The 27,500-nt window shown below is 51.7% G+C and overlaps 1 protein-coding gene across 1 annotated transcript in view; it reads right to left on the reverse strand.

The window, feature by feature from the left end:
- The window catches only part of ryr1b (ryanodine receptor 1b (skeletal)), a 229,908-nt gene that overhangs the window by 189,522 nt on the left and 12,886 nt on the right, over positions 1-27,500 (reverse strand). Inside the window, exons 2-3 of the mRNA XM_046316567.1 lie at positions 12,278-12,397; positions 11,919-12,020 (exon numbers count right to left, since the gene is read on the reverse strand). Coding sequence (XP_046172523.1) covers positions 11,919-12,020; positions 12,278-12,397 — 222 coding nt within the window. The remainder of the gene's footprint in view (positions 1-11,918; positions 12,021-12,277; positions 12,398-27,500) is intronic.

Below are 27,500 nucleotides of genomic sequence, written 5' to 3' on the forward strand. Positions count from 1 at the left end.
ACACCCAGAGAGAGAGAGAGGTACAGTGACACCCAGAGAGAGAGAAGTACAGTGACACCCAGAGAGAGAGAGAGGTACAGTGACACCCAGAGAGAGAGAGAGACGTACAGTGACACGCAGAGAGAGGTACACCCAGAGAGAGAGAGAGGTACAGTGACACCCAGAGAGAGAGAGGTACAGTGACACAAGAGAGAGAGAGGTACAGTGACACCCAGAGAGAGAGAGGTACACCCAGAGAGAGAGAGAGGTACAGTGACACCCAGAGAGAGAGAGGTACAGCGACACCCAGAGAGAGAGGTACAGTGACACCCAGAGAGAGAGAGGTACAGCGACACCCAGAGAGAGAGGTACAGCGACACCCAGAGAGAGAGGTACAGTGACACCCAGAGAGAGAGAGGTACAGTGACACCCAGAGAGAGAGAGGTACACTGACACCCAGAGAGAGGTACAGTGACACCCAGAGGTACAAGGACACCCAGAGAGAGAGATACAATGACACCCAGAGAGAAAGGTACACTGACACCCAGAGGTACAATGACACCCAGAGAGAGAGAGAGGTACAGTGACACCCAGAGAGAGAGAGAGGTACAGTGACACGCAGAGAGAGGTACACCCAGAGAGAGAGAGAGGTACAATGACACCCAGAGAGAGAAAGGTACAGTGACACCCAGAGATAGAGAGGTACAGTGACACCCAGAGAGAGAGAGGTACACCCAGAGAGAGAGAGAGGTACAGTGACACCCAGAGAGGTACAGTGCCACCCAGAGAGGTACAGTGACACCCAGAGAGAGAGAGGTACAGTGCCACCCAGAGAGGTACAGTGACACCCAGAGAGAGGTACACCCAGAGATAGAGAGGTACAGTGACACCCAGAGAGAGAGAGAGGTACAGCGACACCCAGAGAGAGAGAGGTACAGTGACACCCAGAGAGAGAGAGAGGTACAGCGACACCCAGAGAGAGAGAGAGGTACAGTGACACCCAGAGAGAGAGAGGTACAGTGACACCCAGAGAGAGGTACACTGATACCCAGAGAGAGAGAGGTACAGTGACACCCAGAGAGGTACAGTGACACCCAGAGAGGTACAGTGACACCCAGAGAGAGGTACACCCAGAGAGAGAGAGGTACAGTGACACCCAGAGAGAGAGGTACAATGACACCCAGAGAGAGAGGTACAATGACACCCAGAGAGAGAGGTACAATGACACCCAGAGAGAGAGGTACAATGACACCCAGAGGTACAATGACACCCAGAGAGAGAGAGAGGTACAGTGACATGCAGAGAGAGGTACACCCAGAGAGAGAGAGAGGTACACTGATACCCAGAGAGAGAGAGGTACAGTGACACCCAGAGAGGTACAGTGCCACCCAGAGAGGTACAGTGACACCCAGAGAGAGGTACACCCAGAGAGAGAGAGGTACAGTGACACCCAGAGAGAGAGAGGTACAGTGACACCCAGAGAGAGAGAGGTACAATGACACCCAGAGAGAGAAAGGTACAGTGACACCCAGAGATAGAGAGGTACAGTGACACCCAGAGAGAGAGAGGTACACCCAGAGAGAGAGAGAGGTACAGTGACACCCAGAGAGGTACAGTGCCACCCAGAGAGGTACAGTGACACCCAGAGAGAGAGAGGTACAGTGCCACCCAGAGAGGTACAGTGACACCCAGAGAGAGGTACACCCAGAGATAGAGAGGTACAGTGACACCCAGAGAGAGAGAGAGGTACAGCGACACCCAGAGAGAGAGAGGTACAGTGACACCCAGAGAGAGAGAGAGGTACAGCGACACCCAGAGAGAGAGAGAGAGGTACAGTGACACCCAGAGAGAGAGAGGTACAGTGACACCCAGAGAGAGGTACACTGATACCCAGAGAGAGAGAGGTACAGTGACACCCAGAGAGGTACAGTGACACCCAGAGAGGTACAGTGACACCCAGAGAGAGGTACACCCAGAGAGAGAGAGGTACAGTGACACCCAGAGAGAGAGGTACAATGACACCCAGAGAGAGAGGTACAATGACACCCAGAGAGAGAGGTACAATGACACCCAGAGAGAGAGGTACAATGACACCCAGAGGTACAATGACACCCAGAGAGAGAGAGAGGTACAGTGACATGCAGAGAGAGGTACACCCAGAGAGAGAGAGAGGTACACTGATACCCAGAGAGAGAGAGGTACAGTGACACCCAGAGAGGTACAGTGCCACCCAGAGAGGTACAGTGACACCCAGAGAGAGGTACACCCAGAGAGAGAGAGGTACAGTGACACCCAGAGAGAGAGAGGTACAGTGACACCCAGAGAGAGAGAGGTACAGCGACACCCAGAGAGAGAGAGGTACAGTGACACCCAGAGAGAGGTACACTGATACCCAGAGAGAGAGAGAGGTACAGTGACACCCAGAGAGGTACAGTGACACCCAGAGAGAGGTACACCAAGAGAGAGAGAGGTACAGTGACACCCAGAACGAGAGAGGTACAGTGACACCCAGAGAGAGAGAGGTACAGTGACACCCAGAGAGAGGTACACTGATACCCAGAGAGAGAGAGAGGTACAGTGACACCCAGAGAGGTACAGTGACACCCAGAGAGAGGTACACCCAGAGAGAGGTACACCCAGAGAGAGAGAGAGGTACAGTGACACCCAGAGAGAGAGAGAGGTACAGTGACAACCAGAGAGAGGTACACCCAGAGAGAGAGAGGTACAGTGACACCCGGAGAGAGAGAGGTACAGTGACACCCAGAGAGAGGTACACTGATACCCAGAGAGAGAGAGAGGTACAGTGACACCCAGAGAGGTACAGTGACACCCAGAGAGAGAGAGTACAGTGACACCAGAGAGAGAGAGAGGTACAGTGACACCCAGAGAGAGAGAGGTACAGTGACACCCAGAGAGAGGTACACTGATACCCAGAGAGAGAGAGAGGTACAGTGACACCCAGAGAGGTACAGTGACACCCAGAGAGAGGTACACCAAGAGAGAGAGAGGTACAGTAACACCCAGAGAGAGAGAAGCACAGTGACACCCAGAGAGGTACAGTGACACCCAGAGAGGTACAGTGACACCCAGAGAGAGGTACACTGATACCCAGAGAGAGAGAGAGGTACAGTGACACCCAGAGAGGTACAGTGACACCCAGAGAGAGGTACACCAAGAGAGAGAGAGGTACAGTAACACCCAGAGAGAGAGAAGCACAGTGACAGCCAGAGAGAGAGAAGTACAGTGACACCCAGAGAGAGAGAGAGATACAGTGACACCCGGAGAAGTACAGTGACACCCAGAGAGAGAGGTACAGTGACACCCAGAGAGAGGTACACTCAGAGAGAGAGAGGTACAGTGACACCCGGAGAGAGAGAGGTACAGTGACACCCAGAGAGAGAGGTACAGTGACACCCAGAGAGAGAGACAGTGACACCCAGAGAGAGACAGGTACATTGACACCCAGAGAGAGAGAGAGAGAGAGGTACACCCAGAGAGAGAGAGGTACAGTGACACCCAGGGAGGTACACTGACACCGAGAGGTACAATGACACCCAGGGAGAGAGAGGTACAGTGACACCCAGAGAGAGAGGGGTACACTGACACCCAGAGAGGTACAGTGACACCCAGAGATGTACAGTGACACCCAGAGAGGTACAATGACACCCAGAGAGAGAGGTACAATGACACCCAGAGGTACAATGACACCCAGAGAGAGAGAGAAGTACAGTGACACCCAGAGAGAGAGAGAATCACAGTGACACCCAGAGAGAGAGAGGGGTACACTGACACCCAGAGAGAGAGAGAGGTACAGTGACACCCAGAGAGAGAGAGGTACACCCAGAGAGAGAGAGAGGTACAGTGACACCCAGAGAGAGAGAGGTACACTGATACCCAGAGAGAGAGGTACAGTGACACCCAGAGAGGTACAGTGACACCCAGAGAGAGGTACACCCAGAGAGAGAGAGGTACAGTGACACCCACAGAGAGAGAGGTACAGCGACACCCAGAGAGAGAGAGGTACAGTGACACCCAGAGAGAGAGAGGTACACCCAGAGAGAGAGAGAGGTACAGTGACACCCAGAGAGGGGTACACTGATACCCAGAGAGAGAGAGGTACAGTGACACCCAGAGAGGTACAGTGACACCCAGAGAGGTACAGTGACACCCAGAGAGAGTTACACCCAGAGAGAGAGAGGTACAGTGACACCCAGAGAGAGAGAGGTACAGTGACACCCAGAGAGAGGTACACCCAGAGAGAGAGAGGTACAGTGACACCCGGAGAGAGAGAGGTACAGTGACACCCAGAGAGAGAGAGAAGCACAGTGACACCCAGAGAGAGAGGTACAGTGACACCCAGAGAGAGAGAAGTACAGTGACACCCAGAGAAGTACAGTGACACCCAGAGAGAGAGAAGTACAGTGACACCCAGAGAGGTACAGTGACACCCAGAGAGAGAGAAGTACAGTGACACCCAGAGAGGTACAGTGACACCCAGAGATATACAGTGACACCCAGAGAGAGAGAGAGAGAGAGATACAGTGACACCCAGAGAGGTACAGTGACACCCAGAGAGAGAGGTACAGTGACACCCAGAGAGAGAGAGAGAGAGAGAGAGAGAGAGAGAGAGAGAGAGAGAGAGAGAGAGAGAGAGAGAGAGAGAGAGGTACACCCAGAGAGAGAGAGGGAGAGAGAGGTACAGCGACAGAGAGAGAGAGAGAGAGAGAGAGAGACACCCAGAGAGAGAGAGAGAGAGAGAGTGAGAGGTACAGCGACCAATCACATCCCATCATATGATCTGCCACATAGAAGCACAACAAATGCAGAGAATATTAAACCTACCTTTTCTCAACATCCAGCAAGATTTCAAACAAGAAAACAGAATTAGTGTTGTAGTTATTTGAACGAATTGTCATAATAACAAATCACCCAAAACACCACTATCAGTCGTGTATTGATTAGCTAGTCTAGTGAGAGGAGATCAACTCAGTTGTCTGATCCCTGGTCTGTTTGTGCTGCCTTGCCAATTCATGGGAGTCAGTTGGAAAAACAACACATTCTTTAGTCCCAGGCTGAAATAGTGTGGGCCTCAGATCCCTGGGTTAAATCAAACTCAATCTAGAATAATCTATTTCAATAAGACCAGTGGAGTGGGTGGGTATGGGAGGTGGGAGGGACAGGTGTGACAGGTCAAACCAGGCTGGGGGAAAGGGGTGGGGGGTGGGTTATGATATTAAGGGTATTGGCCTAGCCAGAAAATTCCTCCTTTAGGGGGTGTCATGTAACCCTTCCTTGCCTCTTGCCCCTGACACAGTCATTCGGGACTCTCCCGGACCAGCTGGGCTGCATGCCATGCTATTCTCATCACCAACCTGACCAGGCTTCAGCTAAAACAAGCTAACTAACTAACACGGTGTTCTGTCTGGAAAGACCAGGCTTCAGCTACAACTAGCTAACTAACACAGTTGTGTCTGGAAAGGTCAGGCTTCAGCTACAACTAGCTAACTAACACAGTTGTGTCTGGAAAGGTCAGGCTTCAGCTACAACTAGCTAACTAACTAACACAGTTTTCTGTCTGGAAAGACTTCAGCTACAACTAACTAACTAACTAACACAGTTTTCTTTCTGGAAAAGTCAGGCTTCAGCTACAACTAGCTAACTAACTAACATGGTTATGTCTGGAAAAACAAGGCTTCAGTCTCTGAAGGACACTTCATTACAGGTATCTAAAGGACACTTCATTACAGGGGTCTCTAAAGGACACTTCATTACAGGGGTCTCTAAAGGACACTTCATTACAGGGGTCTCTAAAGGACACTTCATTACAGGGGTCTAAAGGACACTTCATTACAGGTGTCTCTAAAGGACACTTCATTACAGGTCTCTAAAGGACTCTTCATTACAGGGGTCTCTAAAGGACACTTCATTACAGGGGTCTCTAAAGGACACTTCATTACAGGGGTCTCTAAAGGACACTTCATTACAGAGGTCTCTAAAGGACTCTTCATTACAGAGGTCTCTTTAGGACACTTCATTATAGAGGTCTCTAAAGGACACTTCATTACAGGTCTCTAAAGGACTCTTCATTACAGGGGTCTCTAAAGGACACTTCATTACAGGGGTCTCTTTAGGACACTTCATTACAGGGGTCTCTAAAGGACACTTCATTACAGGTCTCTAAAGGACACTTCATTACAGGTCTTTAAAGGACACTTCATTACAGGGGTCTCTTTAGGACACTTCATTACAGGGGTCTCTAAAGGACACTTCATTACAGAGGTCTCTAAAGGACACTTCATTACAGGGGTCTCTTTAGGACACTTCATTACAGGGGTCTCTTTAGGACACTTCATTACAGAGGTCTCTAAAGGACACTTCATTACAGGGGTCTCTAAAGGACACTTCATTACAGGGGTCTCTTTAGGACACTTCATTACAGGGGTCTCTTTAGGACACTTCATTACAGGGGTCTCTTTAGGACACTTCATTACAGGGGTCTCTAAAGGACACTTAATTACAGGTCTCTAAAGGACACTTCATTACAGGTCTTTAAAAGGACACTTCATTATAGGGGTCTCTTTAGGACACTTCATTACAGGGGTCTCTAAAGGACACTTCATTACAGAGGTCTCTAAAGGACACTTCATTACAGGGGTCTCTTTAGGACACTTCATTACAGAGGTCTCTTTAGGACACTTCATTACAGAGGTCTCTAAAGGACACTTCATTACAGAGGTCTCTAAAGGACACTTCATTACAGGGGTCTCTAAAGGACACTTCATTACAGGGGTCTCTTTAGGACACTTCATTACAGGGGTCTCTGAAGGACTCTTGATTACAGGGGTCTCTAATGTGTGTGTGTGCAGGACTCTCTCTATGATAGGAGTGGAAGGAAGTGATACTAGTGCTTCATGAAATGGAACAGAGGGGCTTTCATAATCAACCCTTATGGCCAGGGGGCTTTCTTCACCATGCCCTATGGCCAGGGGGCTTTCCTCACCATGCCTTATGGCCAAGGAGCTTTCCTGGCCAGGGGGCTTTCCTTACCATGCCTTATGGCCAGGGGGCTTTCCTCACCATGCCTTATGGCCAAGGGGCTTTCCTGGACAGGGGGCTTTCCTCACCATGCCTTATGGCCAGGGGGCTTTCCTGGACAGGGGGCTTTCCTCACCATGCCTTATGGTCAGGGGGCTTTCCTCACCATGCCTTATGGTCAGGGGGCTTTCCTCACCATGCCTTATGGTCAAGGGGCTTTCCTCACCATGCCTTATGGTCAGGAAGCTTTCCTGGACAGGGCGCTTTCCTCACCATGCCTTATGGTCAGGGGGCTTTCCTCACCATGCCTTATGGTCAGGGGGCTTTCCTCACCATGCCTTATGGTCAGGGGGCTTTCCTCACCATGCCTTAAGGCCATGCCTTTCCTCACCATGGGCCAGGAGCTTTCCTCACCATGCCTTAAGGCCAAGGGGCTTTCCTGGCCAGGGGGCTTTCCTCACCATGCTTTATGGCCAGGGAGCTTTCCTCACCGTGCCTTATGGCCAAGGGGCTTTCCTGGCCAGGGGGCTTTCCTCACCATGCTTTATGGCCAGGGGCTTTCCTCACCATGCCTTATGGCCAAGGGGCTTTCCTGGACAGGGGGCTTTCCTCACCATGCCTTATGGCCAAGGTGCTTTCGTGGCCAGGGGGCTTTCTCACCATTCTTTATGGCCAGGGGGCTTTCCTTACCATGCCTTATGGTCAGGGGGCTTTCCTCACCATGCCTTATGGTCAGGGGGCTTTTCTCACCATGCCCTATGGCAAGGTGGCTTTCCTCACCATGCCTGATGGCCAAGGGGCTTTCCTGGCCAGGGGGCGTTCCTCACCATGCTTTATGGCCAGGGGGCTTTCCTCACCCTGCCTTATGGCCAAGGGGCTTTCCTGGCCAGGGGGCTTTCCTCACCATGCCTTATGGCCAAGGGGCTTTCGTGGCCAGGGGGCTTTCCTCACCATGCTTTATGGCCAGGGGGCTTTCCTCACCATGTCTTATGGCCAAGGGGCTTTCCTGGACAGGGGGCTTTCCTCACCATGCCTTATGGCAAGGTGGCTTTCCTCACCATGCCTTATGGCCAAGGGGTTTCCTGGCCAGGGGGCTTTCCTGGACAGGGGGTTTTCCTCACCATGCCTTATGGTCAGGGGGCTTTCCTCACCATGCCCTATGGCAAGATGGCTTTCCTCACCATGCCTTATGGCCAAGGGGCTTTCCTGGCCAGGGGGCTTTCCTCACCATGCTTTATGGCCAGGGGCTTTCCTCACCGTGCCTTATGGCCAAGGGGCTTTCCTGGCCAGGGGGCTTTCCTCACCATGCTTTATGGCCAGGGGGCTTTCCTCACCATGCCTTATGGCCAAGGGGCTTTCCTGGCCAGGGGGCTTTCCTCACCATGCCTTATGGTCAGGGGGCTTTCCTCACCATGCCCTATGGCAAGGTGGCTTTCCTCACCATGCCTTGTGGCCAAGGGGCTTTCCTGGCCAGGGGGCTTTCCTCACCATGCTTTATGGCCAGGGGGCTTAACTCACCCTGCCTTATGGCCAAGGGGCTTTCATGGCCAGGGGGCTTTCCTCACCGTGCCTTATGGCCAAGGGACTTTCATGGCCAGGGGGATTTCCTCACCATGCTTTATGGCCAGGGGGCTTTCCTCACCATGTCTTATGGCAAAGGGGCTTTCCTGGACAGGGGGCTTTCCTCATCATGCCTTATGGCAAGGTGGCTTTCCTCACCATGCCTTATGGCCAAGGGGCTTTCCTGGCCAGGGGGCTTTCCTCACCATGCCTTATGGTCAGGGGGCTTTCCTCACCATGCCTTATGGCCAAGGGGCTTTCCTGGCCAGGGGGCTTTCCTCACCATGCTTTATGGCCAGGTGGCTTTCCTCACCCTGCCTTATGGCCAAGGGGCTTTCCTGGCCAGGGGGCTTTCCTCACCATGCCTTATGGTCAGGGGGCTTTCCTCACCATGCCCTATGGCAAGGTGCCTTTCCTCACCATGCTGTATGGCCAAGGGGCTTTCCTGGCCAGGGGGCTTTCCTCACCATGCTTTATGGCCAGGGGGCTTTCCTCACCCTGCCTTATGGCCAAGGGGTTTTCCTGGCCAGGGGGCTTTCCTCACCATGCCTTATGGCCAAGGGGCTTTCTTAGCCAGGGGGCTTTCCTCACCATGCTTTATGGTCAGGGGGCTTTCCTCACCATGCCTTATGGCCAAGGGGCTTTCCTGGACAGGGGGCTTTCCTCACCATGCCTTATGGCCAAGGGCCTTTCCTGGCCAGGGGGCTTTCCTGGACAGGGGGCTTTCCTCACCATGCCTTATGGCAAGGTGGCTTTCCTCACCATGCCTTATGGTCAGGGGACTTTCCTGGACAGGGGGCTTTCCTCACCATGCCTTATGGCAAGGTGGCTTTCCTCACCATGCCTTATGGTCAGGGGACTTTCCTGGACAGGGGGCTTTCCTCACCATGCCTTATGGTCAGGGGGCTTTCCTCACCATGCATCAAAACAGAGAGAGCCAGCAGGAGATTTCAGTCATGATAATTCTAGACAGGTGTACTGACAACACTGTTTTAGAGGGGTACGGGACGGGTTGGGAGGGGAGGGGCTGTAGAAAGGACTGGGATGTGAATGGTAACTTTTTACAGCACTATTTCATGAATTCACTAGGACAACCTGTGGGCTGAGAATATACTCTCAGGGGGTAGGGAGAGGAGGTGAGGGAAGGAGAGGAGAGGAGGAGGGGGGGGTTGTGGTTTATGTGTCATGTGACAGGAAATGAGACACGTATGTTCAGAGACCAATGACTGTAGGGCAGAGACGTACCCATTTGTCCAAATCCACTGCCTGTGGTTGGCAGGGAGGGAGGGAGGGAGGGAGGGAGGGAGGGAGGGAGGGAGGGAGGGAGGGAGGGAGGGAGGGAGGGAGGGAGGGAGGGAGGGAGGGAGGGAGGGAGGGAGGGGGAGGGAGGGACACAAAACACAGCAGTAACTACAACAGGTATTTATATTTAAATGGTTCTTACGTGTCCTGGTTCTGCTGTCCTGGTGTGGGTGGAACTTTTGTTTGGCATGCATACTCTACACTCTTACAAAAGAAGGTGCTTAAAGGGTTCTGGGCTGTTCCCATAAGATAACCCTTTTAAGAACCCTTTTTGGTTCCAAGAAGGACTCTTTTGGGTTTCATGTATAACGCTCCGTGGAAAAGGTTATACTTGGAACCAAAAAGGGTTCTTTATGGAACCAAAAAGGGTTCTACATGGAACCAAAAAGGGTTCCACTTGGACCAAAAAGGGATCTACATGGAACCAAGAAGAATCCTACTTGTAACCAAAAAGAGTTATACTCGGAACCAAAAAGGGTTCTACATGGAACCAAAAAGGGTTCCACTTGGAACCAAAACTGGTTCTACATGGAACCAAAAATAGTTCTACATTAAACCAAAAAGGGTCATATTTGGAACCTAAAAGGTTTCTACATGGAACCAAAAAGAATTATACTTGGAACCAAAAATGGTTCCACTTGGAACAAAACAGGGTTCCACTTGGAACCAAAAATGGTGCTACATGGAACCAAAAAGAGTTCTACATGGAACCAAAAATGGTGCTACATGGAACCAAAAAGACTTCTACTTGGAACCAAAAAGGGTTCTACATTAAACCAAAAAGGGTTCCATTTGGAACCTAAAAGGGTTATACTTGGAACCAAAAAGGGTTCCACTTGGAACAAAAATGGTTCTACATGGAACCAAAAAGGGTTCTACATGGAACAAAAATGGTTCTACATGGAACCAAAAAGGGTTCTACATGGAACCAAAAAGTGTTCTACATGGAACCAAAAAGGGTTCCACTTGGAACCAAAAAGGGTTATACATGGAACCAAAAATAAGTCTACTTGGAACCAAAAAGGGTTCTACATTAAACTGAAAAGGGTTCTACCTTAAACCGAAAAGGGTTCTACATTAAACCAAAAAGGGTTCTACATTAAAACAAAAAGGGTTCTACATTAAACCAAAAAGGGTTCTACATTAAACCAAAAAGGGTTCTACATTAAACCAAAAAGGGTTCTACTTGGAATCAAAAATAGTTCTACTTGGAACCAAAAAGGGTTCCACTTGGAATCAAAAAGGGTTGTACATGGATCCAAGAGTCCTACTTGGAACCAAAAACCAGAAAGGGTTCCCCTATGGAGACAGCCGAATAACCCTGCTGAAACCTTGTTTTCTGGGTGTATGATACTTCAATGTAAAAGTGTTTCTGTGTTGACCTTCTCAAAGACAGTAGAATTATATGGTAATGATAGAAAATACCGAAGTACATGGAGGAGGCTGTACTGTTCTGTGGGTGGAGAATGTACTTTTCTGTGGGTGGAGGCTGTACTTTTCTGTGGGTGGAGAATGTACTTTTCTGTGGGTGGAGGCTGTACTGTTCTGTGGGTGGAGGCTGTACTGTTCTGTGGGTGGAAGCTGTACTGTTCAGTGGGTGGAGGCTGTACTGTTCTGTGGGTGGAAGCTGTACTGTTCTGTGGGTGGAGGCTGTACTGTTCTGTGGGTGGAGGCTCTGTGGGTGGAAGCTCTGTGGGTGGAAGCTCTGTGGATGGAAGCTCTGTGGGTGGAAGCTCTGTGGGTGGAAGCTCTGTGGATGGAAGCTCTGTGGGTGGAGGCTCTGTGGGTGGAAGCTCTGTGGGTGGAAGCTCTGTGGGTGGTGGTGACAGAGAGGGAAACAGGAGAATAAGGTATCATGTCTCCCAACAAAATAAAAAACAACCGTCTCTCAGCATCTAATCTCCAGTGTCCCTCCACACCTCTCTCTCCCTCCACACCTCTCTCTCCCTCCCTCCCTCCCTCCCTCCCTCCCTCCCTCCCACCCTCCCTGCCTCCCTCCCTCCCTGCCTCCCTCCCTCCCTGCCTCCGTATGGGACCCCTACCTCACTCATGTCCACGGTGTTAGCCAGCATCTCCTGCAGCGCACGTACAGACAGGGACTGTTCCAGGACGAAGGCACAGATGGCCAGATCTGGTGGACAGTTCTGGAAGGGTCAGAGGTCAGAAGTTTGAACAGACACTGTTAACATAACTTGTTCTAAACATTTGTATATTTTGTATTTGTATATTTACATACTCTTCTACAACATCAAAAACGTTGGTATCTTTATTCGACTGCTAAGTACTGTAAGTGGTTTTAAGATTTTGGAAATACAATTGATTTTTTTCATGTCATTCTCGTTATGTTCTCTCCGTTGCGCGAGGCATGTGAGATGGTATTCTGAGTCGTTCGTTTCCGTACCTGAGCGTTGGACGTGGTCTCCAGGTAACATAGTCGATTCCCGAAGCCTTCACAGGCCAGACACAGTTTGATCTGCTCCTTCAGGACAGAAGCAGTGCACTGTAGCACCACCTGGTCATCCTGTAGAGAGAGAGAGACATAGTATATTTACCCTGACTCTGATCCTAGCTCTGACCTTGACCTTTGCCCTGACCCTAACCCAGTGCACTGTAGCACCACCTGGTCACCCTGTAGAGAGAGAGAGACATAGTTTGGATATACAGTATAAACATAACCCTAACCCTAACCCTAACCCTAGCTCTGACCCTGACCTTTGCCCTGACCCTAACCCTAGCCCTAACCCAGTGCACTGCAGCACTACCTGGTCATCCTGTAGAGAGAGAGACAGAGTTTGGATATACAGTATATTTACCCTAACCCTGATCCTAGCTCCTAACCCTAGCTCTGACCCTGACCTTTGCCCTAACCCTAGCCCTAACCCATTGCACTGCAGCACCACCTGGTCATCCTGTAGAGAGAGATATAGTTCGGATATACAGTATATTTACCCGAACCCTAACCATAGCTCTGACCCTGACCTTTGCCCTGACCCAAACCCTAGCCCCAACCCATTGCACTGTAGCACCACCTGGTCATCCTGTAGAGAGAGAGTCATAGTTCGGAAATACAGTATATTTACCCTAACCTTGATCCTAGATCCTAACCCTAACCCTAGCTCTGACCCTGACCTTTGCCCTGACCCTAATCCTAGCTCTAACCCATTGCACTGCAGCACGACTCTGTTACCAGTCATAGAGCCCTTTGTACCAGTAGACTCTGTTACCAGTAGACTCTGTTACCAGTCATAGAGCTCTTTGTACCAGTAGACTCTGTTACCAGTAGACTCTGTTACCAGTAGACTCTGTTACCAGTAGACTCTGTTACCAGTCATAGAGCTCTTTGTACCAGTAGACTCTGTTACCAGTAGACTCTGTTACCAGTAGACTCTGTTACTAGTCATAGAGCTCTTTGTACCAGTAGACTCTGTTACCAGTAGACTCTGTTACCAGTAGACTCTGTTACCAGTGATAGAGCCCTTTGTACCAGTAGACTCTGTTACCAGTAGACTCTGTTACCAGTCATAGAGCTCTTTGTACCAGTAGACTATGTTACCAGTGATAGAGCCCTTTGTACCAGTAGACTCTGTTACCAGTGATAGAGCCCTTTGTACCAGTAGACTCTGTTACCAGTGATAGAGCCCTTTGTACCAGTAGACTCTGTTACCAGTCATAGAGCCCTTTGTACCAGTAGACTCTGTTACCAGTAGACTCTGTTACCAGTGATAGAGCCCTTTGTACCAGTAGACTCTGTTACCAGTGATAGAGCCCTTTGTACCAGTAGACTCTGTTACCAGTGATAGAGCTCTTTGTACCAGTAGACTCTGTTACCAGTAGACTCTGTTACCAGTAGACTCTGTTACCAGTCACAGAGCTCTTTGTACCAGCTCTGTTACCAGTAGACTCTGTTAGTAGACTCTGTTACTAGTCATAGAGCTCTTTGTACCAGTAGACTCTGTTACCAGTAGACTCTGTTACCAGTAGACTCTGTTACCAGTGATAGAGCCCTTTGTACCAGTAGACTCTGTTACTCTGACTCTGTTACCAGTCATAGAGCTCTTTGTACCAGTAGACTATGTTACCAGTGATAGAGCCCTTTGTACCAGTAGACTCTGTTACCAGTGATAGAGCCCTTTGTACCAGTAGACTCTGTTACCAGTGATAGAGCCCTTTGTACCAGTAGACTCTGTTACCAGTGATAGAGCCCTTTGTACCAGTAGACTCTGTTACCAGTAGACTCTGTTACCAGTGATAGAGCCCTTTGTACTAGTAGACTCTGTTACCAGTGATAGAGCCCTTTGTACCAGTAGACTCTGTTACCAGTGATAGAGCTCTTTGTACCAGTAGACTCTGTTACCAGTAGACTCTGTTACCAGTAGACTCTGTTACCAGTAGACTCTGTTACCAGTCACAGAGCTCTTTGTACCAGTAGACTCTGTTACCAGTAGACTCTGTTACCAGTAGACTCTGTTACTAGTCATAGAGCTCTTTGTACCAGTAGACTCTGTTACCAGTAGACTCTGTTACCAGTAGACTCTGTTACCAGTGATAGAGCCCTTTTTACCAGTAGACTCTGTTACCAGTAGACTCTGTTACCAGTCATAGAGCTCTTTGTACCAGTAGACTATGTTACCAGTGATAGAGCCCTTTGTACCAGTAGACTCTGTTACCAGTGATAGAGCCCTTTGTACCAGTAGACTCTGTTACCAGTGATAGAGCCCTTTGTACCAGTAGACTCTGTTACCAGTGATAGAGCCCTTTGTACCAGTAGACTCTGTTACCAGTAGACTCTGTTACCAGTGATAGAGCCCTTTGTACCAGTAGACTCTGTTACCAGTGATAGAGCCCTTTGTACCAGTAGACTCTGTTACCAGTGATAGAGCCCTTTGTACCAGTAGACTCTGTTACCAGTCATAGAGCCCTTTGACAGACAGCTGTTAGGAGATACTAAGATCTTTGTCACCTACTCTACTTGTCACCTGGTCTCCTGGTGTGGTGACAGGCTTGCTAACAGACCCTCACAATGGGCTGGAGCTAATAAATACCACACGCACACTCTGCAGCCAGAATCCTAACAGTCACAATGCTAACAGACCTTCATTATCTCTCCATCAATCATTCTCTCTCTCTATCCTTCATTCTCTTGTTCTGCCCTGTTAACGTCTCTGTGTAGTGACAGGCGATGACCTAGTGTTTTGGACAGGTGATGAATTACAGGGACTTTGATGTCCGGATAGGAGAAAGGAGGGTGAGAGAGAGAGAGAGAGAGAGAGAGAGAGTGAGAGAGTGAGAGAGTGAGAGAGTGAGAGAGAGAGAGAGAGAGAGAGAGAGAGAGAGAGTCATTACTCTACCAGCATTCTGTGCTATAGCTGTAGTATGATATAGGCCAATACGTGATGCGGATCTGTGACCTCGTCATAATGCCCTCTCCTCTTCTGCTCCTTCCCCTCCTCCTCCGCTCCTCCTCCTCTCTACCCAGAAGCCTCTCTGCTGTTCCTCTGGCTCCACAGCACAACACGCTATCCTCTCTTCCCCTATTAGGCTCTCATCTATCTTTCTTTAGCCTAGATACGTCTCCTCTGTCCTGTCCTCTCACCTCCAGCTCTGAAGAAAGTAGAGAAACCAGGACTACAGTTTAACATCAACCTTCCTCCTCTCCTCCAGGACAACATCAACCTTCCTCCTCTCCTCCAGGACTACAGGACAACATCAACCTTCCACCTCTCCCCCAGGACAACATCAACCTTCCACGACTACAGGACAACATCAACCTTCCACCTCTCCCCCAGGACAACATCAACCTTCCACCTCTTGTCAGGACCCGGTTACGAACCCGAAGATGAGGCAGACACAGCAGTACTTGAGACAGTGTATTTAATGAAGTAAAAAATTAAGTCCATCAGGAAAACATGTAACTCCACAACCTCAAAAGGAATTCCACAAGAACAAAGGTAATCCTCCAATACAAAAAGGTAAATCCACAAGGTGGAAGGTAAAGCACAAAAAGCCTCAAAAGATACTCAAAAACAAACAAACAAGAACAAAAAAAAACAGAATTCCACCGGGATCAACAAGAGCTCACAGAGTACTAGGGCTGGGTGCTAACATACAAACACAGAGCACAGAACTGAGGAAAACTAAGGGTTTAAATACAATCAGGGGAAACGAGGCACAGGTGCAAATAATAATGGTGATCAAGGGAAAACAAAAGGTCAAAAAGCACAATGGGGGCATCTAGTGACCAAAAACCGGAACAACCCTGGCCAAATCCTGACACCTCTCCTCCAGGACAACATCAACCTTCCACCTCTCCTCCAGTACAACATCAACCTTCCTCCTCTCCTCCTCTCCTCCAGGACAACATCAACCTTCCACCTCTCCTCCAGGAGTACAGGACAACATCATCCTTCCTCCTCTCCTCCAGGACAACATCAACCTTCCACCTCTCCTCCAGTACAACATCAACCTTCCACCTCACCTACAGGAGTATAGTACAACATCAACCTTCCACCTCTCCTCCAGGAGTACAGGACAACATCAACCTTCCACCTCTCCTCCAGTACAACATCAACCGTCCACCTCTCCTCCAGGACTACAGTACAACATCAACCTTCCACCTCTCCTCCAGGACAACATCATCCTTCCACCTCTCCCCCAGGACAACATCAAACTTCCACCTCTCCTCCAGGAGTACAGTACAACATCAACCTTCCACCTCTCCTCCAGGACAACATCAACCTTCCACCTCTCCCCCAGCAGTACAGTACAACATAAACTTTCCTCCTCTTCTCCAGTACAACATCAACCTTCCACCTCTCCTCCAGGACAACATCAACCTTCCACCTCTCCTCCAGGACAACATCAACCTTCCACCTCTCCTCCAGGAGTACAGTACAACATCAACCTTCCACCTCTCCTCCAGTACAACATCAACCTTCCACCTCTCCTCCAGGACAACATCAACCTTCCACCTCTCCTCCAGGAGTAGAGTACAACATCAACCTTCCTCCTCTCCTCCAGGACAACATAAACCTTCCTCCTCTCCTCCAGGACAACATCAACCTTCCACCTCTCCTCCGGGACAACATCAACCTTCCACCTCTCCTCCAGGACAACATCAAACTTCCACCTCTCCTCCAGGACAACATCAACCTTCCACCTCTCCTCCAGGAGTGCAGTACAACATCAACCTTCCTCCTCTCCTCCAGGACAACATCAACCTTCCTCCTCTCCTCCAGGACAACATCAACCTTCCTCCTCTCCTCCAGGACAACATCAACCTTCCACCTCTCCTCCAGGACAACATCAACCTTCCACCTCTCCCACAGGAAACATCAACCTTCCACCTCTCCTCCAGGACAACATCAACCTTCCACCTCTCCCCCAGGACAACATCAACCTTCCACCTCCCCTCCAGGAGTACAGTACAACATCAACTTTTCACCTCTCCTCCAGGACAACATCAACCTTCCACCTCTCCCCCAGGACAACATCAACTTTCCACCTCTCCTCCAGGAGTACAGTACAACATCAACCTTTCACCTCTCCTCCAGGACAACATCAACCTTCCTCCTCTCCTCCAGTACAACATCAACCTTCCTCCTCTCCTCCAGGAGTACAGTACAACATCAACCTTCCTCCTCTCCTCCAGGAGTACAGGACAACATCAACCTTCCTCCTCTCCTCCAGTACAACATCAACCTTCCTCCTCTCCTCCAGCACAACATCCGTTATGCTATACCTCTGCTAGTCTGCTGGTCTAACTCATAACTAATTGTGTATCAATTAGAACAGAGACAGACTGGATCACAGAGAAGCAAAACAGGCCTTTTTTAAAGTGGAGACAGAATGCTCCTCCTACTAATTCGAGCTGAACATTTTGTCTGGGACAAAAGACAATGACTGTGTAAAAACAGAGGATGAACTGGGCCGACAACTGTAGTTGTGGGGTGGTAGTGGGGTGGTAGTGGGGTGGAAGTGGGGTGGTAGTGAGGTGGTGGTAGTGAGGTGGTAGTGAGGTGGTAGTGAGGTGGTGGTGGGGTGGTAGTGGGGTGGTAGTGGGGTGGTAGTGGGGTGGTAGAGTGGTGGTGGTAGTGGGGTGGTAGTGGGGTGGTAGTGGGGTGGTAGTGGGGTGGTGGTAGTGGGGTGGTAGTGGGGTGGTAGTGAGGTGGTAGTGGGGTGGTAGTGAGGTGGTGGTGGGGTGGTAGTGGGGTGGTAGTGGGGTGGTAGTGAGGTGGTAGTGGGGTGGTAGTGGGGTGGTAGTGGGGTGGTAGTGAGGTGGTGGTGGGGTGGTAGTGGGGTGGTAGTGAGGTGGTGGTGGGGTGGTAGTGGGTGGTAGTGGGGTGTAGTGAGGTGGTAGTGAGGTGGTAGTGGGGTGGTAGTGAGGTGGTAGTGGGATGGTAGTGGGGTGGTAGTGGGATGGTAGTGGGGTGGTAGTGTGGTGATAGTGGGGTGGTAGTGGGTGGTAGTGGGGTTGTGGTAGTGAGGTGGTAGTGGGGTGGTAGTTGGGTGGTAGTGGAGTGGTAGTGGGGTGGTAGTTGGGTGGTAGTGGGGTGGTAGTGGGGTGGTAGTGGGGTGGTAGTGGGGTGGTAGTGAGGTGGTAGTGGGTGGTAGTGGGATGGTAGTGGGGTGGTAGTGGGGTGGTAGTGGGGTGGTAGTGGGGTGGTAGTGATGTGGTAATGGGGTGGTAGTGGGGTGGTAGTGGGGTGGTAGTTGGGTGGTAGTGGGATGGTAGTGGGATGGTAGTGGGGTGGTAGTGGGGTGGTAGTGGGGTGGTAGTTGGGTGGTAGTGGGGTGGTAGTGGGGTGGTAGTGATGTGGTAGTGGGGTGGTAGTGGGGTGGTAGTGGGGTGGTAGTGAGGTGGTAGTGGGGTGGTAGTGAGGTGGTAGTGAGGTGGTGGTAGTGGGGTGGTAGTGAGGTGGTAGTGGGGTGGTAGTGAGGTGGTAGTGAGGTGGTGGTAGTGGGGTGGTGGTAGTGGGGTGGTAGTGAGGTGGTAGTGGGGTGGTAGTGAGGTGGTAGTGAGGTGGTAGTGGGGTGGTAGTGAGGTGGTAGTGAGGTGGTGGTAGTGGGGTGGTGGTAGTGGGGTGGTAGAGGGGTGGTAGTTGGGTGGTAGTGAGTTGGTAGTGGGGTGGTAGTGGGGTGGTAGTGGGGTGGTAGTGAGGTGGTAGTGGGGTGGTAGTTGGGTGGTAGTGGGGTGGTAGTGGGGTGGTAGTGAGGTGGTAGTGGGGTGGTAGTGGGGTGGTAGTGGGGTGGTAGTGAGGTGGTAGTGGGGTGGTAGTGGGGTGGTAGTGGGGTGGTAGTGAGGTGGTAGTGGGGTGGTAGTGAGGTGGTAGTGGGGTGGTAGTTGGGTGGTAGTGGGGTGGTAGTGGGGTGGTAGTGAGGTGGTAGTGGGGTGGTAGTGGGGTGGTAGTGGGGTGGTAGTGAGGTGGTAGTGGGGTGGTAGTGGGGTGGTAGTGGGGTGGTAGTGGCGTGGTAGTGGGGTGGTAGTGGCGTGGTAGTGGAGTGGTAGTGGGGTGGTGGTAGTGAGGTGGTAGTGGGGTGGTAGTGGGGTGGTAGTGGGGTGGTAGTGAGGTGGTAGTGAGGTGGTAGTGGGGTGGTAGTGGGGCTGTAGTGGGGTGGTAGTGAGGTGGTAGTGGGATGGTAGTGGGGTGGTAGTGGGGTGGTAGTGAGGTGGTAGTGGGGTGGTTGTGTGGTGGTAGTGGGGTGGTAGTGAGGTGGTGGTAGTGGGGTGGTGGTAGTGGGGTGGTAGTGGGGTGGTGGTAGTGGGGTGGTAGTGGGGTGGTAGTGGGGTGGTAGTGAGATGGTAGTGGGGTGGTAGTGGGGTGGAGGTAGTGGGGTGGTAGTGGGGTGGTGGTAGTGGGGCGGTAGTGGGGTGGTAGTGGAGTGGTAGTGGGGTGGTAGTGGGGTGGTAGTGGGTGGTAGTGGGGTGGTAGTGGGGTGGTAGTTGGTGGTAGTGGGGCGGTAGTGGGGTGGTAGTGGGGCGGTAGTGGGGTGGTAGTGGGGTGGTAGTGAGATGGTAGTGGGGTGGTAGTGAGGTGGTAGTGGGGTGGTAGTGGGGTGGTAGTGAGGTGGTGGTAGTGGGGTGGTGGTAGTGGGATTGTAGTGGGGTGGTAGTGGGGGGTGGTAGTGGGGTGGTAGTGGGGTGGTAGTAGGGTGGTAGTAGGGTGGTAGTGGGGTGGTAGTGGGGCGGTAGTGGGGTGGTAGTGGGGTGGTAGTGAGATGGTAGTGGGGTGGTAGTGAGGTGGTAGTGGGGTGGTAGTGAGATGGTAGTGGGGTGGTAGTGAGGTGGTGGTAGTGGGGTGGTGGTAGTGGGATTGTAGTGGGGTGGTAGTGGGGGGTGGTAGTGGGGTGGTAGTGGGGTGGTAGTGGGGTGGTAGTGGGGTGGAGGTAGTGGGGTGGTAGTGGGGTGGTGGTAGTGGGCGGTAGTGGGGTGGTAGTGGGGCGGTAGTGGGGTGGTGGTAGTGGGGTGGTAGTGGGGTGGTGGTAGTGGGGTGGTAGTGGGGTGGTGGTAGTGGGGTGGTAGTGGGGTGGTAGTGGGGTGGTAGTGAGGTGGTAGTGGGGTGGTAGTGAGGTGGTAGTGAGGTGGTAGTGGGGTGGTAGTGGGGTGGTAGTGAGGTGGTAGTGAGGTGGTAGTGAGGTGGTAGTGGGGTGGTAGTGGGGTGGTAGTAGGGTGGTAGTGGGGTGGTAGTGGGGCGGTAGTGGGGTGGTAGTGGGGTGGTAGTGAGATGGTAGTGGGGTGGTAGTGAGGCGGACCAGGGTGGTAGTGGGGTGGTGGTAGTGAGGTGGTAGTGGGGTGGTAGACCAGCGTGGGGTGATAGTGGGGTGATAGTGAGGTGGTAGTGGGGTGGTAGTGAGGTGGTAGTGAGGTGGTAGTGGGGTGGTAGTGGGGTGGTAGTGAGGTGGTGGTAGTGGGGTGGTAGTGAGGTAGAGAGACTGAGACCAGATGACAGAGAGACTGAGACAGACCAGCGTGTTGATCAGATGACAGAGAGACTGAGACCAGCGTGTTGATCAGATCACAGAGAGACTGAGACCAGCGTGTTGATCAGATCACAGAGAGTCTGAGACCAGCGTCTATGATCAGATGACAGAGAGACTGAGACAGACAAGTGTGTACGATCAGATGACATAGAGGACAGTACACACACACACTCTGCAGTACTATTCCACCAGCTAGCAGCTCAGCATTTTCACAAGATCATGTACACCCACACACACACACAGACCGACAGGTTCATGTTTACCAGAACGACACAGTGCTTGTACACTTATATACAGGAGAAGGGTGTGCGTGGGGGGGGTACAATCTCTCTCTCTCCCACTAACTAAAATAACTCCTTGATTTAAAACAGGGTTTTCCAAATCCTCTCTGCGGTCCCTCGCCCAGATGTTTCACGTGTTTTAAACCTTAAACTGGCACACCTGATTAAATTAGTCAAAGTCAAAAGGTTCAGATGAAAATGTCTTCATGTTAAAGGAATTTTTATCAATAATGACTAATTATGTATACATTTCAATCAGGACTGACTAATCAGAATACTATTATGTTACTGTATAGATGTATGAATTTTCTTTTAGTACTGAATATAATGTGTGTAAATATAATCAAGAATGAGAACAATGACTGTCTGTTCCTTGGCAGAAATTAATGAACTTATCGTCAGACTGGCTAGAATGCGTATTTTCACAGGGAGACCTTGGCTTGGTCATAAATTATATTAAATTGCCTTTGTACCAGGGTGGAAGAAGAGATGGGACAGTTCCAAAAACGAATGATGTCATTTTCAGTTTATAACCTGTGGTAAACTGTATCGTGTTCAGTACTCTCGTGAATAAATTCTGCTGTTTGACTTTAAGACTGGGCTCTGTCCATTATTATAGAATAAGGGTCTTACAAATCCTTATGAATTGACAGAGTGTTTAATTTTAATTGGGTGTTAAAACATAGAGGAATTAAATTCCTGCAATACTTCACGAGGAGAGGGTTGGGGCGAACCCTGGTTTAAAACCTGACATTGACTATGAATCAGCTGATTAGAGAGTAGAGAGCAACAGCTTTTGTTTTAAGCTGAGGTTTGAAAACTTAAACTCTATCGAGAACAAAAAAAGCAACTCCAAAATATCAAGAAACAGCTGATCCAATATTTGGATTTTGGCCTGCTGCCTTGACCAGATCATCGATGAGAAGTCTGCTCACAGAGACGGAGTAAGGGAAGGGAGAGATGAGGTGGGTGAAGGAAGGGAGGAGATGAGGTGGGTGAAGGAGAGAGAGATGAGGTGGGTGAAGGAGAGAGAGATGAGGTGGGTGAAGGAGAGAGAGATGAGGTGGGTGAAGGAGAGAGAGATGAGGTGGGTGAAGGAGAGAGAGATGAGGTGGGTGAAGGAGAGAGAGATGAGGTGGGTGAAGGAGAGAGAGATGAGGTGGGTGAAGGAGAGAGAGATGAGGTGGGTGAAGGAGAGAGAGATGAGGTGGGTGAAGGAGGGAGAGATGAGGTGGGTGAAGGTGAAGGGGTGAGAGGAGAGAGAGATGAGGTGGGTGAAGGAGGGAGAGATGAGGTGGGTGAAGGAGAGAGAGATGAGGTGGGTGAAGGAGAGATGAGGGTGGGTGAAGGAGAGAGAGATGAGGTGGGTGAAGGAGAGAGAGATGAGGTGGGTGAAGGAGAGAGAGAGATGAGGTGGGTGAGGAGAGAGATGAGGTGGGTGAAGGAGAGAGAGATGAGGTGGGTGAAGGAGAGAGAGATGAGGTGGGTGAAGGAGAGAGATGAGGTGGGTGAAGGAGAGAGAGATGAGGTGGGTGAAGGAGGTGAAGGTGGGTGAAGGAGAGATGAGGTGGGTGAAGGAGAGAGAGATGAGGTGGGTGAAGGAGAGAGAGATGAGGTGGGTGAAGGAGAGAGAGATGAGGTGGGTGAAGGAGAGATGAGGTGGGTGAAGGAGATGAGGTGGGTGAAGGAGAGAGAGATGAGGTGGGTGAAGGAGAGAGAGGTGGGTGAAGAGAGAGAGATGAGGTGGGTGAAGGAGAGAGAGATGAGGTGGGTGAAGGAGAGAGAGATGAGGTGGGTGAAGGAGAGAGATGAGGTGAGGTGGGTGAAGGAGAGAGAGAGGTGGGTGAAGGAGAGAGAGATGAGGTGGGTGAAGGAGAGAGAGATGAGGTGGGTGAAGGAGAGATGATGGGTGAAGGAGAGAGAGATGAGGTGGGTGAAGGAGAGAGAGATGGGTGAAGGAGAGGTGATGAGGTGGGTGAAGGAGAGAGAGATGAGGTGGGGTGGGTGAGGTGGGTGAGAGAGAGATGAGGTGGGTGAAGGAGAGAGAGATGAGGTGGGTGAAGGAGAGAGAGATGAGGTGGGTGAAGGAGAGAGAGATGAGGTGGGTGAAGGAGAGAGAGATGAGGTGGGTGAAGGAGAGAGAGATGAGGTGGGTGAAGGAGAGAGAGATGAGGTGGGTGAAGGAGAGAGAGATGAGGTGGGTGAAGGAGAGGAATGGTCAATATGGGTCCTTAAAGGGAGAATCCTCTTTGAACATGATGAACTGTAAAACAAACTGCACACACTCCAGATGACACACTTCCTGTATTGACTGAATTGAAAACGTCAACCCGGCCTCTCAACCTCCCAGCAACCCAACTCAGACTCTCCTCAACCCAACCCTGTCTCTCCTCAACCCAACCCTGTCTCTCCCTCTCCCCAACTCTGTCTCTCCTCACCCCAACCCTGTCTCTCCTCAACCCAACCCTGTCTCTCCCTCTCCCCAACTCTGTCTCTCCTCACCCCAACCCTGTCTCTCCTCACCCCAACCCTGTCTCTCCCTCACCCCAACCCTGTCTCTCCTCACCCCAACCCTGTCTCTCCCTCTCCCCAACCCTGTCTCTCCTCACCCCAACCCTGTCTCTCCTCAACCCAACCCTGTCTCCCACCCCAACCCTGTCTCTCTCAACCCTGTCTCTCCCCAACCCTGTCTCTCCTCAACCCAACCCTGTCTCTCCTCAAACCCTGTCTCTCCTCAACCCAACCCTGTCTCTCCCTCATCCCAACCCTGTCTCTCCCTCACCCCAACCCTGTCTCTCCTCAACCCAACCCTGTCTCTCCTCACCCCAACCCTGTCTCTCCTCAACCCAACCCTGTCTCTCCCTCACCCCAACCCTGTCTCTCCTCACCCCAACCCTGTCTCTCCTCAACCCAACCCTGTCTCTCCCTCACCCCAACCCTGTCTCTCCTCACCCCAACCCTGTCTCTCCTCACCCCAACCCTGTCTCTCCTCACCCCAACCCTGTCTCTCCTCAACCCTGTCTCTCCTCAACCCTGTCTCTCCTCACCCCAACCCTGTCTCTCCTCACTCCCCCAACCCTGTCTCTCCCTCACCCCAACCCTGTCTCTCCCCTGTCTCAACCCCAACCCTGTCTCTCCTCCTCACCCCAACCCTGTCTCTCCTCACCCCAACCCTGTCTCTCCTCACCCCAACCCTGTCTCTCCTCAACCCAACCCTGTCTCTCCCAACCCTGTCTCTCCTCACCCCAACCCTGTCTCTCCCCTGTCTCTCACCCAACCCTGTTTCTCCCTCACCCCACCCCAACCCTGTCTCCCTCACCCCAACCCTGTCTCTCCTCACCCCAACCCTGTCTCTCCTCACCCTCTCCCTCCCCAACCCCAACCCTGTCTCTCCCTCAACCTCCTCCAACCCTGTCTCCCTCCCCCAACCCTGTCTCTCCTCTCCCCAACCCTGTCTCTCCCCCACCCCCCTCACCCCCCCTGTCTCTCCCTCACCCCAACCCTGTCTCCCTCAACCCAACCCTGTCTCTCACCCCAACCCTGTCTCTCCTCACCCCAACCCTGTCTCTCCCTCACCCCAACCCTGTCTCTCCCTCACCCCAACCCTGTCTCTCCTCACCCCAACCCTGTCTCTCCCTCACCCCAACCACCCCAACCCTGTTTCTCCCTCTCTCTGCCTCACCCCAACCCTACCTCACCACAAGCCTGTTTCACCCTCACCCCAACCCTCTCCCTCACCCCAACCCTGTCTCTCCCTCAACCCAACCCTGTCTCTCCCTCACCCCAACCCTGTCTCTCCCTCACCCCAACCCTGTCTCTCCTCAACCCAACCCTGTCTCTCCTCAACCCAACCCTGTCTCTCCTCAACCCAACCCTGTCTCTCCTCAACCCCAACCCTGTCTCTCCTCACCCCAACCCTGTCTCTCCTCACCCCAACCCTGTCTCTCCCTCACCCCAACCCTGTCTCTCCTCAACCCTGTTTCTCCCTCACCCCAACTCTGTCTCACCTCAACCCTGTTTCACCCTCACCCCAACCCTGTCTCCCTCACCTCAACCCTGTCTCCCTCACCCCAACCCTATCCCAACCCTGTCTCTCCTCAACCCTGTTTCTCCCTCACCTCAACCCTGTTTCACCCTCACTCCAACCCTGTCTCCCTCACCCCAACCCTATCCCAACCCTGTCTCACCCCAACCCTGTCTCTCCTCACCCCAACCCTGTCTCTCCCTCTCCCCAACCCTGTCTCTCCTCACCCCAACCCTGTCTCTCCCTCTCCCCAACCCTGTCTCTCCTCACCCCAACCCCGTCTCTCCCTCACCCCAACCCTGTCTCTCCTCTCCCCAACTCTGTCTCTCCTCACCCCAACCCTGTCTCTCCCTCACCCCAACCCTGTCTCTCCCTCACCCCAACCCTGTCTCTCCCTCAACCCAACCCTGTCTCTCCCTCACCCCAACCCTGTCTCTCCTCAACCCCAACCCTGTTTCTCCCTCACCCCAACCCTGTCTCTCCCTCACCCCAACCCTGTCTCTCCCTCACCCCAACCCTGTCTCTCCCTCACCCCAACCCTGTCTCTCCCTCACCCCAACCCTGTTTCTCCCTCACCCTAATCCTGTCTCTGCCTCACCCCAACCCTTTTTCTACCTCACCACAAGCCTGTTTCACCCTCACCCCAACCCTGTCTCTCCTCAACCCAACCCTGTCTCTCCCTCAACCCAACCCTGTCTCTCCCTCACCCCAACCCTGTCTCTCCTCAACCCCAACCCTGTTTCTCCCTCACCCCAACCCTGTCTCTCCCTCACCCCAACCCTGTCTCTCCCTCACCCCAACCCTGTCTCTCCCTCACCCCAACCCTGTCTCTCCCTCACCCCAACCCTGTTTCTCCCTCACCCCAATCCTGTCTCTGCCTCACCCCAACCCTTTTTCTACCTCACCACAAGCCTGTTTCACCCTCACCCCAACCCTGTTCTCCCTCACCCCAACCCTGTCTCTCCCTCAACCCAACCCTGTCTCTCCCTCACCCCAACCCTGTCTCTCCCTCACCCCAACCCTGTCTCTCCCTCACCCCAACCCTGTCTCTCCTCAACCCAACCCTGTCTCTCCTCAACCCAACCCTGTCTCTCCTCAACCCCAACCCTGTCTCTCCTCACCCCAACCCTGTCTCTCCTCACCCCAACCCTGTCTCTCCCTCACCCCAACCCTGTCTCTCCTCAACCCTGTTTCTCCCTCACCCCAACTCTGTCTCACCTCAACCCTGTTTCACCCTCACCCCAACCCTGTCTCCCTCACCTCAACCCTGTCTCCCTCACCCCAACCCTATCCCAACCCTGTCTCTCCTCAACCCTGTCTCTCCCTCACCCCAACCCTGTCTCTCCCTCTCCCCAACCCTGTCTCTCCTCACCCCAACCCTGTCTCTCCCTCACCCCAACCCTGTCTCTCCCTCACCCCAACCCTGTTTCTCCCTCACCCCAATCCTGTCTCTGCCTCACCCCAACCCTTTTTCTACCTCACCACAAGCCTGTTTCACCCTCACCCCAACCCTGTTCTCCCTCACCCCAACCCTGTTTCTCCCTCACCTCCTTTCATTTTCCTTAAATTATTTCTCCCCCTCTGTCTTCCTCCTTGATTTCTGGGCCTTCCCCCTTTGTCTTCCTCCTTGATTTCTGGGCCTTCCCCCATCTGTCTTCCTCCTTGATTTCTGGGCCTTCCCCCTTTGTCTTCCTCCTTGATTTCTGGGCCTTCCCCATCTGTCTTCCTCCTTGATTTCTGGGCCTTTCCCCTCTGTATTCCTCCTTGATTTCTGGGCCTTCCCCCTCTCGTCTCTCCCTCTATTTTGGGTGGTTGCAGCTGTCAGTCTCACATTCTGTCCATGTGATGACTAGCAGATAGCTAGGAGTAGGGTTGCAAAGCGAACGCTGGTTCACCAAACTTACTGGAATATTACAACTACGGGTTCCTTCCAGTTTGGACGCCCGAAACATTGACAACAAATACATACTGACATAGTAAATGAAATAATGTATATTTCATGCCGAACCTCTCATATTAAACACCAATAGTATTCACTAAGTAGATGGTTTATATTTATATTTATTTATATTTATAATGTTTTACACAGCTTTGTCATTTTATTCCCTTTTTTTAATTTAATTTAATCTTATTTAATTATTAAATATATTTTACGTTTGATAAGGCCACACAGAGGACGAGAGGTAGTTACAGTCACCTGTACAAATCTGGAGTACCCAAAATGGCCACTAGATGTCTTGTGACAGATAACATAAAATCCTCATCCCAACCCTGCCTCCTCCACCTCCTAATATAAACTGTAACCTTTATTTAACTAGGCAAGTCAGTTAAGAAACAAATTC

This window comes from Oncorhynchus gorbuscha, linkage group LG19, assembly GCF_021184085.1.
Source record: "Oncorhynchus gorbuscha isolate QuinsamMale2020 ecotype Even-year linkage group LG19, OgorEven_v1.0, whole genome shotgun sequence".
Classification (NCBI taxonomy): Eukaryota; Metazoa; Chordata; class Actinopteri; order Salmoniformes; family Salmonidae; genus Oncorhynchus; species Oncorhynchus gorbuscha.